Raw genomic sequence first — 14,956 nt, 5'->3', positions numbered from 1 at the left:
TGGGGTGGGAGGGGGCTCCTGCACAGCCACTGATCTTTGCCAGGAGAGAAACAGTGCTGGTGAAGGTAAATACAAGCGTCTCAGCCAGTTCACAGGGACTTTCACAAACACTGTCCCCCAGGAACACGTCTGTGGTGGGCCTGACCCAGGCTTGTGCCCCAGCAGGCACTTCCTGTGTCCTCACGTCCTGAGGTGGGTGCGGGGGGCGTCTCCAGCTTTTCCTCTGGCCCCCGAGGGCTAGCTTCAGTCCACACTGTCTAAAAAGAGATCTGGCTGCAACGAGGTCATCTGAAGGTAGATACGCCTGGACAGCTCTGGTCCAACACGGCGGGAGGTGGCTGTCACACCTTCCCCACGGCGCACCTGGACATCTGCAAGCAGATTCTGGCGTTCTTGCTCTGAGAAACACCGCCTATAAGCCTGAAAGTGGAAAATGATATCAATCCCACACCACCTGCAGTCACCCCTCACCTGGGAATGGTGTGGTGAGCTTGGGCCGGGGTGAGAATCTGCCCTCCCCCCCGGGCCAGTGTTCCCGCGGACCTTGGCAGACCGCGCTGTTGGTCTCACCAGTGCTACCCGTGAAAGCCACCTGGGCATCCAGCAGGGCACCAGGGCACCGGCAGTGTGCTGGGGCAGCGTACCTGGACCAGGAGCCGTGGGGAGGGATAGGCGGCCACGACAGCACTGGCCATGTCCAGGCTGACTCGGTTCAGCTGCTGAATCTGCCTCCTCCAGACCTGAGCAAGTCCCCTGCCAGCACGGTCCACCTTCGCCCCTCCGGCCCAGTCACTCTCCAGGCAGAAGGAGAAAGCGGTCTGATCTCGGAGTCTCCTGTCCACAGCACAGAGGAAGAGCTAGGAGTCACCGGTTACTATCCTACACCTGTCCCTAACTGGGAACTTAAACCCCTCCCTCCAGTGGCCTTGTGAGAGGTGGGCACAATGTTTTATCTTGCTCATTTTGATCCCCAGCAATGCTAATTGTTGGTTCCCTTAAAAACACGCAGTCCTTTTCATTAAAAGAGAAGGTACCAGGAAAGTACCAGAATCTTTTGTTTATGTTGTCATTGGGTTGTACTGACCAGAGCAGCAGAGCACAGGGTCAAACACCAGGGACTGGCTATCAGGCAATGTGCAGTCTAGTTCTGCTTCTTCTAACTTGCTAGGAGCAAGTTCCCTCAGATAGAGAATGAGGGACTTAGACTAGATTGTCCCTGAGGTCTCATTAATTTTAATATCTGACTATGAACACTTTTGACCTAAGTAGGCTGAATACTTTATTTTATGAAACTTTATCACATTGTGACCTGATCTGTGACGAATCCTGGTAACCGGGCCTACTACTGAAGCAGTGCCACCGTGCAGGACACAAACCTAAGCTAAAGCAGCACATTGTAAAGGGGCTGGGCTTGGGGCTCGTCCCCAGAATGCCCCACATGAGGGCAGCTCCTGCTGCAAGCTTGAGACAATGGACTGAGAGCAGAGTTCAGGGGAAAGGGACATCTTTGAGAACTAGATCCACAGGAAGGGACAAGGCACAGCAGCGGGGCTGGGATCTGTCGCACCACTTACTTGAAGGGCGCCTCGGCCACAGCCTTTGTGAACGCACACGCAAGGTCGGCCAGCTCCTTCCAGCTCTGCACAACTTGAGCCTGGGCAGGTGTGTGTAGCTGCAGATCCACCAATGCCTAGAACCCAAGAGCAGATGCACTGGAAAGGCGGTGAGACTAGTCTGAAGTTGTTCTCTCCTCCTGGTTCACGAAGCTGCACCCCCGCCCCTGGGCTCCTGTTTGGCCCCTCCTCTCCAGCCCGGTGTCAAGGCAGAGAGTACTGGCCAGCAGGCTTGTTACTCTTCCTCAATAGCAAATCAGGTTAGCTAAGAGTAGGTGCCCAGCCTGACTCACACAACAGGACGTCCTTACCTGCTCCATGTCCACCCTGGACACCGTGGGTCCTGTGTTGGTCTCTGCTGGTCTGTGTTTCCTCTTCTCCTTGGTCTGTTCTCGGTTTGCCACTCCCTGCTTCCTTCTCCTTAGAGGATTTGGAGCACTGGAGCAGCAGAAGAGATCAAGAAGGGCAGCACTTCAGGCTGAGCTGAGGCAGAAGAAGTACAAGAACACTGGACCAGAGCATCCCCCGGGGCTTGGCAGGGACAATGGGTGGCAGAGGGACCCAGATCTGGGATGAATACATTCACCCCTGTTGGTCCACGAGCTGCCCCTTCTGATGCTGAGTCTTGAGGACAAATCCAAACCTGAAGTATTTCTCCTGGTCCACAATCACCAGCGACAGAGCTTTCCCTGCTGTCTTTGCTGTGACGTCGGTTACAAAGCTCCGAAGTGTCTCCTTTCCCTTCTCGGTGCCGCCTAGACTTCCCTGCACGAAGGGGCAGAAGCTGCGTTAATGCTTGCTCCCTAGAGTCCGTCCCTGTCCCATGCCGCAGCGCCCACCCTCTGGCCCCGCACACCTGTTTGAAGTTGTGGATCATGAACACAAGCTCCTCTGCTAGAAGCAACACCAGGACCATCGGCTCCTCCATCCAGCCCTCCTCTCCATCCTGCCGAAGCTCCTGGGACCGGGCAGGGGAGGCAAGTCAGCAGGTGCTCAGCAGCTACGAGCCCCAGGCGCTCTGGGTGAAGGAACTCAACCCTATGAGCCTACCCCATTTTACTTTGTTCTTTTTCTTCTGGAATGAAGTCATGGTGGCAAGAACCAATAACCTATGACCTAGACTAGTCAGCCTTGGTATATTGCACCTCAAAGGCAGCAGGTAAGAAAGGAACCTTAGTGAATTGAAATGAGCTGAGAAAATGATGAGATCAAATAAGAGAGCAAAAAGAATAATGTGTCATCTATAGACTCTTGAAAGTGTGGGGTGTAGTACTTCGGATTTGCAGATAAGCACGGAAGGGGCAGGAGCTACAGTAACCTGGGAGCCCGGGCCGAGAGGGAACATGTTTTCTGTGCCTACTATGCTCAGTGCTAGGTTATGTCACTTAGTCCCCACAGCTGGGAGGGACTGAAAGGGACATAACAGGGGTACTCATTTTATACACGAGGCACAGAGTGATGAGATAATTTGCTCAGGGTCATAGCAATAAAGCCCGAGGCTGTGATTCAACACAAGCCCACTAGTCCCAAAGCCCAGTTAGAGCATGAGAAAGCCCATGGAGATTACCTTCCCTCTGCTCCACAGACCCACTCGCCACCCTCCCCGCTCTGCTCTCTGCCCAAGGAAAGTGATCTCTACAGACCACATCACAAGGTCCGCACGCCCCCTGGCTAGGGACGGCTGATGGGAAATCCAGCAGGAGACTGGAGAGAGGGAGGAGTGAAGTCGGGGTATTTCTTTCCTTGGCCCCCTTCTGACAGTCACCTAGGGTTTGCTACCCTCCCCGACTGGAGGTCCAGCTTCTTTCAGGGCGGTCCTCTCTACATTTGTCTCCTTCTGGATTCTGGGAACCACTTCCTCCCCTCACCCCTCTGGGCCTAGACATAAGCTGGTAGCACCCAACCAGGGCGGTTTTCCCCCCAAAAGGAACATTTGCAGTATCTGGAGACATTTTTGATTGTCACATCTAAGGAAGGTGGATGCCAAGGAGGCCGCTGAACATTCTACAATGCATAGGGCAGCCCAGCACAGCAGAGAATTACCGGGAACGGCGAGTACCCGAGGTGGCGCCACCCTGAGTTAGTGCTGCTGTCACCCTGAGGTGCAGCACTGTCCTGTAGTTTCCCTGTACCCTGCCCACACCTTGGAGAATAGCCCCTGGATTCAACCCTCCTCCACTTCTCCTAAGTGGAGTGGAGCGTCTGTTTTCTTGCTGGGCCTTGACAGATATGTATGGGGGGGGGGTACACAACCAGAAAGGCGTACCGCCCTTCTCCTCCAGGAGATGCTGCTCTGCACGGCCTGCGCCTCCACCACACAGCGACACTCCATGGACTGCAGCGCGGCGAGGAGCTGGCCCCCTCCTTCCCTCTGTAAGAGCACTGCAACAGACAGGAGAGGGGCCGTCAGCGGCTGGCCCAGCAAGCAAAGCACTCAGCACAGGGCGAGGACTCGCTAGGAGGACCTGGATCCAGCGCCACGACCAGGTGTTTCAAGCACTCCTCTGGCCTCTGGGCTCTGGGCCTGGCAACCGGCGCTGCCTCCTTTCTCCTCTGCGGTTGTCTCAGGGCGCTTTCCTTCGGGCTTGCGTGTCCCCGTGGCTGGCGTCCGGGTGCGCCTCTCTTCTGGACCTTCTGACTGTGCCTGGTTCTCTTCTGAGGTGAGGGGACCTCAGCGTTTGTTTTGGACACTGTCAGGCTGCAGCTTGGGAGAGGGCAGGCAGCATGGTAGGCAGGAAGCTGATGACATGGATGGTCTATCATAGGGTCCTTGTTATTTGATGTACACCTCTCTGAAGGGTCAGTGATCTTTGTAAAGGGCTGGTTTTTCCAGTCACGTGATTTTTCTTTATTATTTTGATGATCCAAACCACTTTTAACTGGAGAGCTAGAGTCCTCAGGGCTCAGCGGCTTGTAAGTCAAAAACTTACACATAAGCCTCTGAGCCAGGGGAATAAGTTCCTCCTCATCCTCACTTCCACTGCTCAGCACCCTGGCCGGCTGTGTTTGAGTGACAGTTTCAGCTGTGTCTGGGACAGGTGGTGGATCTTGCAACCTCGGTGATGGAGGGCAGGAGGCCTCAGAATCCGAGGTGCTAACCACCACAATCTCCTTCTCCTGAGGCTGCCCCCTTTGCGTTGAAGATGGTTCCTTCTTCAGAAAGGCAAATACTGGTAACTTTTCACAGTCGCTCTCGCTGGATTCCAGTGAGAGTGACTTCTTTAGATCCATCAAAATGTGCTATCAAATTAATTTTCTAAAAGACAAAGAAAGATGAGACACAAACTGTGGCATTCAGTTCAGTCCACTAGATGTATTCTATGGCCAAGATTTACAGAGAGATGGTAAATATACTGCTCACAAATATTAGGGGATATTTCAAAATGAATATAAAGCAATAAAAAAAAGAATTTGAATTTTATTTATTAAACATGAACATCAGAAAAGCAAACAAGTCAAAGAAAGTTGTTTGATTATGCAAATGAGATGCAAAACCAACTTTTATTTCATTGGTGAAAATGTACTATAAAAGGCTGAAAGTACTGGAGTATCTGTATGTTCCCTGACCCCCTAATTTTTGTGAACAATTATGATACAAAGAAACAGATATAGGGCATGTCCCCAACATATTCCACATGGAACTCAGAACAGCTATACCGGTAGTCTAACAAATCCTTTCTAGGTCAAGGTGAGATATGAACAAAGTAGAAGTTACTAATACAAAATGTTAATGGAGTAGTAACATGAGTCACGCCCTCCACCCTACATTAATCTTCACATTTGAAATGGAGATGACAAAAGTCATCCTTTAAAAAAAAAAATTGAGATATTCACATGCCATAAAATTCATCCTTTTAAAGTGTACGATTCAGTGGTTCTTTGTGTAGTAACAAGGTTGTGCAACCATCAGTGCTATCTAACTCCAGGATATTTTCATCACCCCCAGAAGAAATCCCGTAGCCATTAAACAGTCACTGTCCATTTCTCCCTCACCCCAGCCCTTGGCAGCCACAAATCTACTTTTTTGCCTGTTCTGGATATTTCATAAAATTGGAATCATATAATATGTGGTCTTTTATGACCAGCTGGCTTCTTATTCTTGGCACTCAAGGTTCATTAATGTTGTAACATGTTTCAGTACTTCATTGCTTTTTATATCTGAATAATATCCCACTGTATGGACAAGACACGTTTTTGTTTATCTTATCATTTGATGGATATTTGCTTTGTTTCCATTTGGGGCTGTTATGAATAATGCTGCCATTGAACATTCATGTACAAGTTCTGTGTTTTTAATTCTCTTGTATACATACCTAGGTGTGCAATTGCTGTGTTCTGTGCAAGAGTCACTCTTTGAACAAATAAATACTAACACTGGAGGTGAAGAGGGATGAGCCATGTAACCTTTCTGGGCCTTGCTTTCTTCTTTAGTAAAACAGGGATGATGAAAATGTACCTACTTTACAAGGTTGTAAGAAGTAAAAGAAACCATGCATCTTCTACAGCGCTTGGTACAGTGTCTGGCACACAGTAAGAGCTCTGACTAGGAAGGGACCATCCCTGTCCCCTCGCAGGGCCTCGGAAGACTCCTGCAAAATGAGGTAGTGGACCAGACGGGCCCTGCAGGGCACGCTCGTCAGTTCATCCACACCCCTCCGGCCAGCAAACGCCCATGCCAGCAAACCCCTGCGGAGCAGTTCTCAGGACGGAAGCCCAGCCCTGCCCGCCCGGCCCGCACCCGCATGCACACCCACTTAGCTCACCCGCAAGTTCTCCCGCCACACTTTCAACTCCAAGCAGGACCCGGAAGTAGACCGCCCGGCATCGGAAGCAGAAGCTTTCTGAGACCGGAAGCGGGTGTACGGGAAACATGGCGTCGGCGGCGCTGGCCCTGAGGACGCAAGCAGCTGGTAAAGGGACGCGTGACCATTCCGGGGCGAGGGATGGTGAAGGCGAGACCTTGCAGGGAGCCTGGAGGCGGGGCGTGGGTGGAGGCTGCTTCCTGCGGAGGACCCTGGTGCAGAGCGTGGGGAGGAGTGTGCTGGGCCCGCGAGGTTTGGTGGGGGATGTGCCCCCCCCCAACTGTCGCTGATTACGTGATATTTGGGGCGCCGCGCTTTGGGTGGTTCGAGGAAACGTGCCCTTTCCCTGCCTGACGTGGCGTGCAAATACAGCTTCCCTAGGGTTTGGTGACGTGGGCTCACTGCTTCCTCTCTCTGGTTTTGTTCGGACACTTTCATCTATAAAAATGGGTTTACTAACGTTGGCACCCTGGAGCTCAGAAAGTTAATCTGTTTGGCCAACAGATTGAGCTCCTACCCTGTGCCAGACACTGGGAATCTCAGCAGAAGACAGTCTCTATCCCCTGGACGGTTCTTTCTAGTGGATAAGCCAATAACTGAGCAATAAGTGGTTCTAAATAGTGACACGTGCTGTGAAAGAAAGCAAGTGTGTGTGTTTGTTTTTGTGTGTCTTTGTTTAAGGTAGGTGGTAAGGAGAGCCCTCAGAGGAGGTAACATTTAAGTCAGCGGTTCTCAACCCCCGGCTCGTGACCCACGGTTGAGAACCGCTGATTTAAGAGCTGAAAGATGATAGGAAGTTTAGTTCTGTAAGAGAGTGAAGGACAAAAGAGAGACCTGACTCAATTTTAAATTTCGAGAAGCAAACTCTTGTTCTTACGTGAATCTAAAGATGGTAGGAGTGGCAATCAAGAAATCAGATGGGAAGGTGTAATAGCTCTGATGAGAGATGATTTAGCCAAGATATTCGTGTCAGTGAACTCGGAGGGAAATAGATGGATTTGAGATCTGTTTCGGAGTTCACTGGTAAAATGGATATTCGAGGTGAGCAAAGAGAAAGAATCTGCAATGACTCTGATTTCTGTCTGAGCAACTGAATAAGTGGTAGCATCACTTCGAAGAGAAGGTTGAGTAGTAGAGTGAAGGGCAAAAAGATTTGTGAATGAGATAAGTAGGTAAAGCAGAAACCCAGTTCCTGAGCTTAGTGCGTGAGTGAACAAATGAATAGGTATTTAAATGTTGTAGACTATGGCACTGGGCATTTAATGTGTTGTCCAAGCCCTTATCTCTGGTCCTTTGCTCCAGTTTGTCTGTTCTCATTAAGGAATTCTGAGCTTATAAGCTCCAGAGACCCACAGGATTTCTCTTAAACCTGGCATGGCCCTGATTATCCATGGCTGTGTCTGGAGACCTGAAGCCAAGGACCGCCAGCCCTAGGCTCATATATAGCAAGGGGCTTCCATCTTGGTTAGTGTGAATTTTAGTTCCCTTTCCTTTTTTTTTTTAATTTATTTTTTTCTCTGAAGCTGGAAACGGGGAGAGACAGCCAGACAGACTCCCGCATGCGCCCGACCGGCATCCACCCGGCACGCCCACCAGGGGGCGACACTCCGCCCCCCCCCCCCCCCCCCCCCGCGTTGCTCCGCCGCGACCAGAGCCACCCCAGCGCGTGGGGCAGAGGCCAAGGAGCCATCCCCAGCGCCCGGGCCATCCCCACTCCAATGGAGCCCCGGCTGCGGGAGAGACAGAGAGGAAGGAGGGGGGGGGCGTGGAGAAGCAAATGGGCGCCTCTCCCATGTGCCCAGGCCGGGAATCGAACCGGGTCCCCCGCACGCCAGGCCGACGCACCACCGCTGAGCCAACCGGCCAGGGCCAGTTCCCTTTCCTTTTTAAAACAAATGCCATTGAGCACTTTGGAATGAGTATAGAAAGGCCAGATTAACAGGGTAGAGGGACAGTCTTCTCAGTTGGACCTGTCTGCTCTGTGGGTTTGCTGAAGAAAGGGTCCATCCAGCCTTCTGAAATGGCCAGGATCCTGTGGGAGATATCCTTAGAGAAGCTTCCCTTTTTTTTTTTTTTTTTTTTTACGAGTAGTGGTATGCAGTGGATGGGTGAATGGCTAAGGAAGTGGTGGGTGAGGCCAACGCAGGAGTCTGTCTCTGGGTGTCCTTTGCTGGGCTCTGTGGTCTAGCTCCTCCACAGGGCAAGCAGCCTTGAGGGCATGGTGGTGAGTGAAGCTGAAATAGCCAGCCCTGTGGTATCCTCTTGCTGGCTTCTGTTTCTGTGTGTTTGTTTCTCCTCAACAGGACTGAATGTGTCAAGACTTGGTGCATATGGTATTTTGGGGGGGGGTTCCCGTTAATATTTTACTGCCCCACCCCTTACCCCCTGCTCCCCCCCAACCACGCACACATATCTCATACAGTGCTTACACTCTGGACAATATAAGGAATGACTGGTCTCCCACCATGGGAGAAGGCCAAGGACTTTAGCCACCCCTGAAAACCAACACAATCCAGTGGCATTTCTGCTCACATTCCTTTTTTTCTTTTAATAAATTGATATTAAAGAGAGAGGGTAGGAGAGAGAGACAGTATGTGCCCTGACCAGGGATCGAACTGGCAACCTCTGTGCATCAGGACAATGCTTTAACCAACCTAGCTATCCAGCCAGGGCTTTTAATAGTTTAATTAATTTTTTTTTTTTTTTTTTTTTTTAGAGAGAGAGAAAAACAGTCATGCTGTCATTGGTTGATTCTTGTATGTGCCCTGACTGGGTTCAAACCTGCAACCTTGGTGTGTCCGGATGATGCTCTAGTCTAGTGAATCGAGCTACTCAGCCAGGGCCTTTGCTCACATCTCTTCCTCGCCTCCCTGCCACTGCCTCCTGCCAGCTCTCAAACTAGTAAATGGCCCGCTGAGGCAGAGAAGGAGAGTCTGTCTGAACAACATTTCTGTTCTCTCTGCAGCTACTGCTCTGCTGAGGCCCCCTCCGGCCGCGGTTCTTGCTGTCAGATTCGCATCCAAGAAGACAGGCGGCAGCTCCAAAAACCTCGGGGGAAAGTCACCAGGCAAACGCTTTGGCATCAAGAAACTGGAGGGTGAGGGTGTCCCTTGGCTTCCAGGTCCCAGCCGTACCCTACTTGATGCCCCTGGCATTCCTTTGAAGAGAGGAAAGCTTGCAAGTGCTTGGCCCAGGGCTCTCCGCTCAGCTTACCAGAGCATTTGGGTCCAGATGAAAGAGTCAGATAAAACCAGATGGTGGGGGACGGTGAGGGGCTGAGGAAGAGCAGATAGTGTGAGCCCTGGGCATGCAACTAGAGAGAAGAGGCTGTTGGGTGGGGGCAGGGAGTGCTGGCGTTGCACCATCTGGGAGTTGGTTTTATCCAGGAACAGGCTTAGAGGTTGGTGTGCAGCATTTGGGCTGGTACAGTGTGGACACCATCATGTTTTCTCAGCAGTTTGCTGTGCTGCCCCATAGCACACTTGTGGACTTCTCTCCTAGGTCATTATGTTCATGCCGGCAACATCCTTGGGACTCAGCGCCACTTTCGCTGGCACCCAGGTGCCCATGTGAGTTGTTCTGTGCCCCCTCACCCTTATTTATTTTGGGGGACCACCTCTCTGTGCTCCTAAGCCCAGTAATAATAATAAAACAGTGGCATTTATTGGGTGCTTACAAAATGCCAGGCATTGTGCTGATTCCTGGGCCCACATGATCTCGTCTACTCCTTACCCCATCTTTGGAAAATTGGTAGATATCATCTCCATTTTGCAGGTTAGGGGCCAGAGACTTAGTGAGTGGAGGGGCCCAGATAACAGAGCTGGGATTGGAACTCTGGGCTTCCTTTCTAAACCCCAGTTCTTGGAGGAAAAGATGCCTCGTTAAGATATTTTTTGAATCTTGGGAAACTAATTTTAATGTATTCATTTTTCTATATTTCTAAGAATTCCTCCATTGCATAAAGTTGTTCTTAAATGACTGAAGGGTAGCTTGGATTTAATACAGTAGAATTGAATGTGTATCAGAAATTATGTCCATACTAGGCAAGGATTTTAGTTTAGCGAGTTGGAATCACTTTCTGAGATAAGAAATTCTTTGGTAATGTTATGTTCCTATTGTACTCTTTACATTATTTTAAAATTAGTTTAGTTTTCTTTGTAATCAGTGCCCCCACACCTCATCCCTTTTTGGGAAATTTTAATAGGAACGGAAAGACTGATAGTAACCTGTAATTATTTCAAAAATACTAATCCGTATACAAATTGATTGTATTTGTGTAGCTTTATCTTTTCGAACTTGAGACATTGGCTCTGTGGCTGTGGTCACTCTTGTGACTTGCTAAAAATGACAGCAGTGATAAATGCCAGCATGTTTAGAGTAGTCTAAGCATTCTGAGCTCTTTGTGACTGTTAACTCATTTTATTTAGTTAGTTAAAAGATTTTATTTATTGATTTTACAGAGAGAGGAGGTGGGGAGGGAGAAGTATTAAGTCATAGTTGCTTCACTTTAATTGTTCATTGATTGCTTCCTTGACTGGGTAAGCCCAAGCTTTTGAACCAGCAACCCCAGTGTTCCAGGTCGATGCTTGATCCCCTGCACCACCATAGGCCAAGCTTAGTTGTTAAGTCACTTAATCCTTGAAGTGACCCTATAAAGTAGTTCATATTATCCCTGTTTTGCAGATGAAAAACCTAAGATTCAGTGAAGTCAAGTAATTTGCTCAGATCAAACATAGTAAGTAGTAGTGCTGTGATTTGAACCAAGCATCCTGGTTCCAGAGTCCATTCTTTTCACCAGAGAAATAATACATAATGCTGGACTGCCTGGGTCAAGATTGTCACACATCCAATCGCAAGTTCTGAAACAAGAAAGCTAAAATACAGAGTTAAAAAACTATATATAGCATATGGTTTATTTAACCTCTTTGCTTGTCTGAAAAAGACTTAAAAATAGTACCTAGTAAACAAGGTGAGAATTAAATGAGTTGAGGGATATAAAAGTGCTTTATTATGATATATTCTATAAAAGAGCTGGGAACAGTGCATATATATGGTAAGCACTATATATAGTAAGTATTACCTAATGTCATTATTTTACTAGCATATACATTATCCATATATCAATAGCTTTGGTCTATTCTTTCCTTAAAGCCTAAACTTGATAGATCATTATATAAATGAAAATGTATGTCAAACTAGTGTTTAATATGACAGTTGCAGTATTTTTGAAGTCTGAGTGACACGAGCTCCCGGGCAGTGGGCAGGGGCGTCCCCCCGAGCGTGTTTGGGGATCTGTCCATTGTGGCTCTGGCCAGCTGCACAGACGTGGGTCTAGGTTAACAGCCCTTGGGGACTGAGCAGCCGCCTGCACTGACTTGTCTGTGCCTCCTCTGTCATGGAGTCAGTCAGGTAGTAAGTAGACGGCAAGGCAGTGTCAAGGAGTGGGAAAGGGGCCTGAGCCGGAGCTTTCTGAACCTTCCCCTGTGGCCCCAGGGCCTGCCCTCTTCTGAGGAGTCTGTCCTGCAGCCCCGGGATGGACGCCTACCTGGCTCTCCCTGGAGCTGAGCAGGTCTCTGCGTTGCAGGTGGGGCTGGGGAAGAGGAAGTGTCTGTATGCCCTGGAGGAGGGCGTCGTCCGCTACACTAAGGAAGTCTACGTGCCCCACCCCAAAGACTCGGAGGCTGTGGATCTGGTCACCAGGCTGCCCAAGGGTGCCGTGCTCTATAAGACTTTTGTCCACGTGGTTCCTGCCAAGCCTGAGGGCACCTTCAAACTGGTGGCTATGCTCTGAGCTCCCTGTCAAGGCCGTTGGACAGAGACTGGAACCCAGGTGACAGGAGCTGTTGGTACCAGAAGTCAAGGGTTGGGGTGGCAACAAGGCCTCCTGCGGAAGAAGTATGTGAAGTGCCTGGCTGCGAAACCTTTGGAGATCTGACCTGGGGCCAAAAATAAAGTTAGCTGGAGCCATGAGTCTGCTGTCTGGGGACAGACCTGGACGGAGCTGCTTATTGATTTGTGGTCATTCTGCTCCCTAGGGTACATGGGAGGGAACCCCAAGCAGGAAAAGGCCAAGGGGGCTCTCTTTGAGGAGGGGATTGTTGGAGCACCATCCCCCCCCCAGGGGAAGGAAGCGCAGAGCTTGTGCTTGAAGGGGGTGTGGCTGCTTGCCTTCCAGGATCCTGCAGAGGCTGGGCCAGCCCTTGGGAGGAGCAGGCCAGCAGAGGGAGCACCCGGTCATGTTCCTCTTCTGGAGCCACAGTCAAAGGGAGCTGAGTTGGCAGCCCCTGCCCGTCTGTGCTGTCCAGGGCAGAAAGGCCCCATCTGCCCTAGAATACTGAGGCCCTTTCATGACAAGGCAGCGTGAGTGACAAATGGGCATCCTGCTCTCTGGGGAGACACCAAGCTCACATTCTTTCTTTGGTTCACATTATTTTTAAATCAGTTTATTTTTGGTTTATCGTAAATTGTAAACGGCAGCAAAGAATCTGGCTGCAGGAATATTAAGTCTGGGTTTAGAGTGGGCTGGGGCAGGCTTTCATTGTCCATCTCACTCAGGACCTTTAGAGGCTTGACTTTGAGGGGAAAGGCCAGGGAGGATGTCTCATCTGGTGCCCACAATCACCCTGGCCATTGGAGGTGGGTGGTGTTGGCTACAGCCCCAGAGGGGCTCCCTTCCAAGGACTCTCCCTGCCTTTAATCTGCCGCCTTTTCCGCTCAGGGCATGACCTACCTCCCACAGGCCATGGGTAGAGACAACGGGAGTTTGTTGAGGTTTACTTTGAATTCTTTCTTGTGAGGTCTCCTGTACCAAGACCCAGCTGGGGAATATTTGTGGGGTGTCTCCACAGGTTCAGTGCTGTTCCTGCCAGTCCCCAGGAGAAGCAGGAAGAGGCAAGATGGGAGAGGTTGCTCTCTCCTCTACAGTGATGCTTCCCTGAGCAGGACAGAGGGCACTTCCTGGGAGGGGGGGCAGAGCCATGGTTGGATGGTGGTGCAGGCAGTGACATTCGGGCCTCAGCTTGGTGGCAACTGGAGGATTAGGAGAGCAAAGTCATTAGTTGTTCCCTAACCTCCCAACCCCTAGACATACATGCGCCCTTTGGACTGCTGCTTTCCGTCTCTGTCCAGTGATGGTCCTCCCTGGGTCCTAGAGCTGTGGGCTTATGGAAACCTTTCTATGGGTGCCCATCCTGCGTCAGAGGGAAGGCTTCCCTGGGCTGGGTCTGCAGTCCTTCCCTCTACTCAGAGGGGTGAAGTGGGGCCTCCAGCCTAGTCCTGGGGCTCCCTATCAGTGGTCCTTGTCCTTGCCTGAGAAGCTCTAATTGGGCATTGTGTATAAAAGTAATAAGAAAAAACCCTCGATTTTTTCAGTGCACCCAAGGCTGGGTGCGCCAAACGTGCTAGTCACCTCTCCAGGCCCAGAGCCCAAAGGGCACTCAGCTGGTGAGTCTGCTGCTCCCGGTCCCTCTTTGGAACATTCTCATAGCTGGGCCGGCAAGCTGGCTGCCACAGGGGTGGCTGGTAGTTGCTGGGCAGCACCACACAGAATACCTTGCCCTCCGGAGCTAGCCCTGTGACCAAGAGAACCCTTCTCCAGCCTCCACCTGGGTCCTCTTCCCCAGGGTGAGCCTAAGACCCAGGTTCCCCTCATAAAACTAGGCCGCCGGGCTGGGTTCTGACCCCCAGCACACACCTCTCACCCAACTCCCAGGTGGCAACCCCCAGGAGCTTCCCTCACCCGCATCCCTCAGGGTGCTTGGCACCTTTCCACTGCCTGGTCCCCAGTGGGGCATCCCATGCTGCTGAAATAGGGGTGGGGGCAGCCCAGGGGGTTCATGAAGGACGACTCAGAGTGAAGCACAGGGCCAGAGAGCAGAGCCCAGACTTTCCCTCGCCATCACTTCAGTTCTCTCCACTGAGTCCAAGGTCCAAAGCTCAGACCCTCAGCATTTCTGCAGTGCACTGGGGTATAAAGAGATTCCACTCCTTTCTGGCCTCTAGCACATTCGCTCATGATCCTAGCAGCCCACTCTGATAACCTTTGGAGAGAGACGGGTCCAAGGTCTCCGGCTTGAGCACTGGATCCTAGACATGACTCCATGGTCACTGGGTTGAGCCCAAGGTCACATTGCAGCCCTGGCCCGGAGGGAACATGGGTTAGAACAGGGGTCCCCAAACTTTTTACACAGGGGGCCAGTTCACTGTCCCTCAGACCGTTGGAGGGCCAGACTATAAAAAAAACTATGGGCCCTGGCCGGTTGGCTCAGTGGTAGAGCGTCGGCCTGGCGTGCACGGGTCCCGGGTTCGATTCCCGGCCAGGGCACACAGGAGAAGCGCCCATCTGCTTCTCCACCCCTCCCCCTCTCCTTCCTCTCTGTCTCTCTCTTCCCCCTCCCGCAGCGAGGCTCCATTGGAGCAACGATGGCCCGGGCACTGGGGATGGCTCCTTGGCCTCTGCCCCAGGCGCTAGAGTGGCTCTGGTCGCGACAGAGCGACGCCCCGGAGGGGCAGAGCATCGCCCCCTGGTGGGCGTGCCGGTGG

General features: G+C 51.3%; 2 protein-coding genes across 3 annotated transcripts; one reads left to right on the top strand and one right to left on the bottom strand.

The window, feature by feature from the left end:
• Positions 1–139: 139 nt before the first annotated feature.
• EME1 (essential meiotic structure-specific endonuclease 1) lies at positions 140–6,420 on the bottom strand. The gene is made up of 9 exons (XM_066263935.1): positions 6,377–6,420; positions 4,079–4,869; positions 3,880–3,995; positions 2,470–2,571; positions 2,257–2,378; positions 1,925–2,051; positions 1,575–1,690; positions 645–834; positions 140–420 (listed from the first exon to the last, which is right to left on the bottom strand). The coding sequence occupies exons 2-9, from the start codon at positions 4,842–4,844 to the stop codon at positions 244–246; spliced, it is 1,716 nt and encodes a 571-aa protein (XP_066120032.1). The 5' UTR covers positions 4,845–4,869; positions 6,377–6,420; the 3' UTR covers positions 140–243.
• A 32-nt stretch (positions 6,421–6,452) lies between these two features.
• On the top strand, positions 6,453–12,416 carry MRPL27 (mitochondrial ribosomal protein L27). Of its 2 annotated transcripts, none has more exons than XM_066263934.1 (4): positions 6,453–6,523; positions 9,381–9,512; positions 9,917–9,984; positions 12,000–12,416. In XM_066263934.1, the coding sequence occupies exons 1-4, from the start codon at positions 6,484–6,486 to the stop codon at positions 12,204–12,206; spliced, it is 447 nt and encodes a 148-aa protein (XP_066120031.1). In that variant the 5' UTR covers positions 6,453–6,483; the 3' UTR covers positions 12,207–12,416. The 2 variants fall into 2 exon arrangements, with proteins under 2 accessions (XP_066120031.1, XP_066120030.1); XM_066263933.1 differs by having other exon boundaries at positions 6,463–6,565.
• The last annotated feature ends 2,540 nt before the right edge of the window (positions 12,417–14,956 follow it).

This window comes from Saccopteryx bilineata, chromosome 2, assembly GCF_036850765.1.
Source record: "Saccopteryx bilineata isolate mSacBil1 chromosome 2, mSacBil1_pri_phased_curated, whole genome shotgun sequence".
Lineage (NCBI taxonomy): Eukaryota > Metazoa > Chordata > Mammalia > Chiroptera > Emballonuridae > Saccopteryx > Saccopteryx bilineata.
Note: the sequence above shows the minus strand (reverse complement) of the source record. Positions and strands in the feature narration are given on the sequence as shown.

What these genes read in the sequence shown, in the direction of transcription:
- EME1 (XM_066263935.1), bottom strand. Translation starts at nt 4,844, where the DNA reads ATGGATCTAAAGAAGTCACTCTCACTGGAATCCAGCGAGAGCGACTGT. An exon ending in GACCAGGAGAAATACTTCAG is followed by an intron (nt 2,052 to 2,256) that starts GTTTGGATTTGT and finishes CTGCTGCTCCAG; the next exon opens with TGCTCCAAATCCTCTAAGGA. An exon ending in CCCCACGGCTCCTGGTCCAG is followed by an intron (nt 421 to 644) that starts GTACGCTGCCCC and finishes TTCCACTTTCAG; the next exon opens with GCTTATAGGCGGTGTTTCTC.
- MRPL27 (XM_066263933.1), top strand. Translation starts at nt 6,484, where the DNA reads ATGGCGTCGGCGGCGCTGGCCCTGAGGACGCAAGCAGCTGGTAAAGGG. An exon ending in TGGCATCAAGAAACTGGAGG is followed by an intron (nt 9,513 to 9,916) that starts GTGAGGGTGTCC and finishes CTTCTCTCCTAG; the next exon opens with GTCATTATGTTCATGCCGGC. An exon ending in GCTGGCACCCAGGTGCCCAT is followed by an intron (nt 9,985 to 11,999) that starts GTGAGTTGTTCT and finishes TCTGCGTTGCAG; the next exon opens with GTGGGGCTGGGGAAGAGGAA.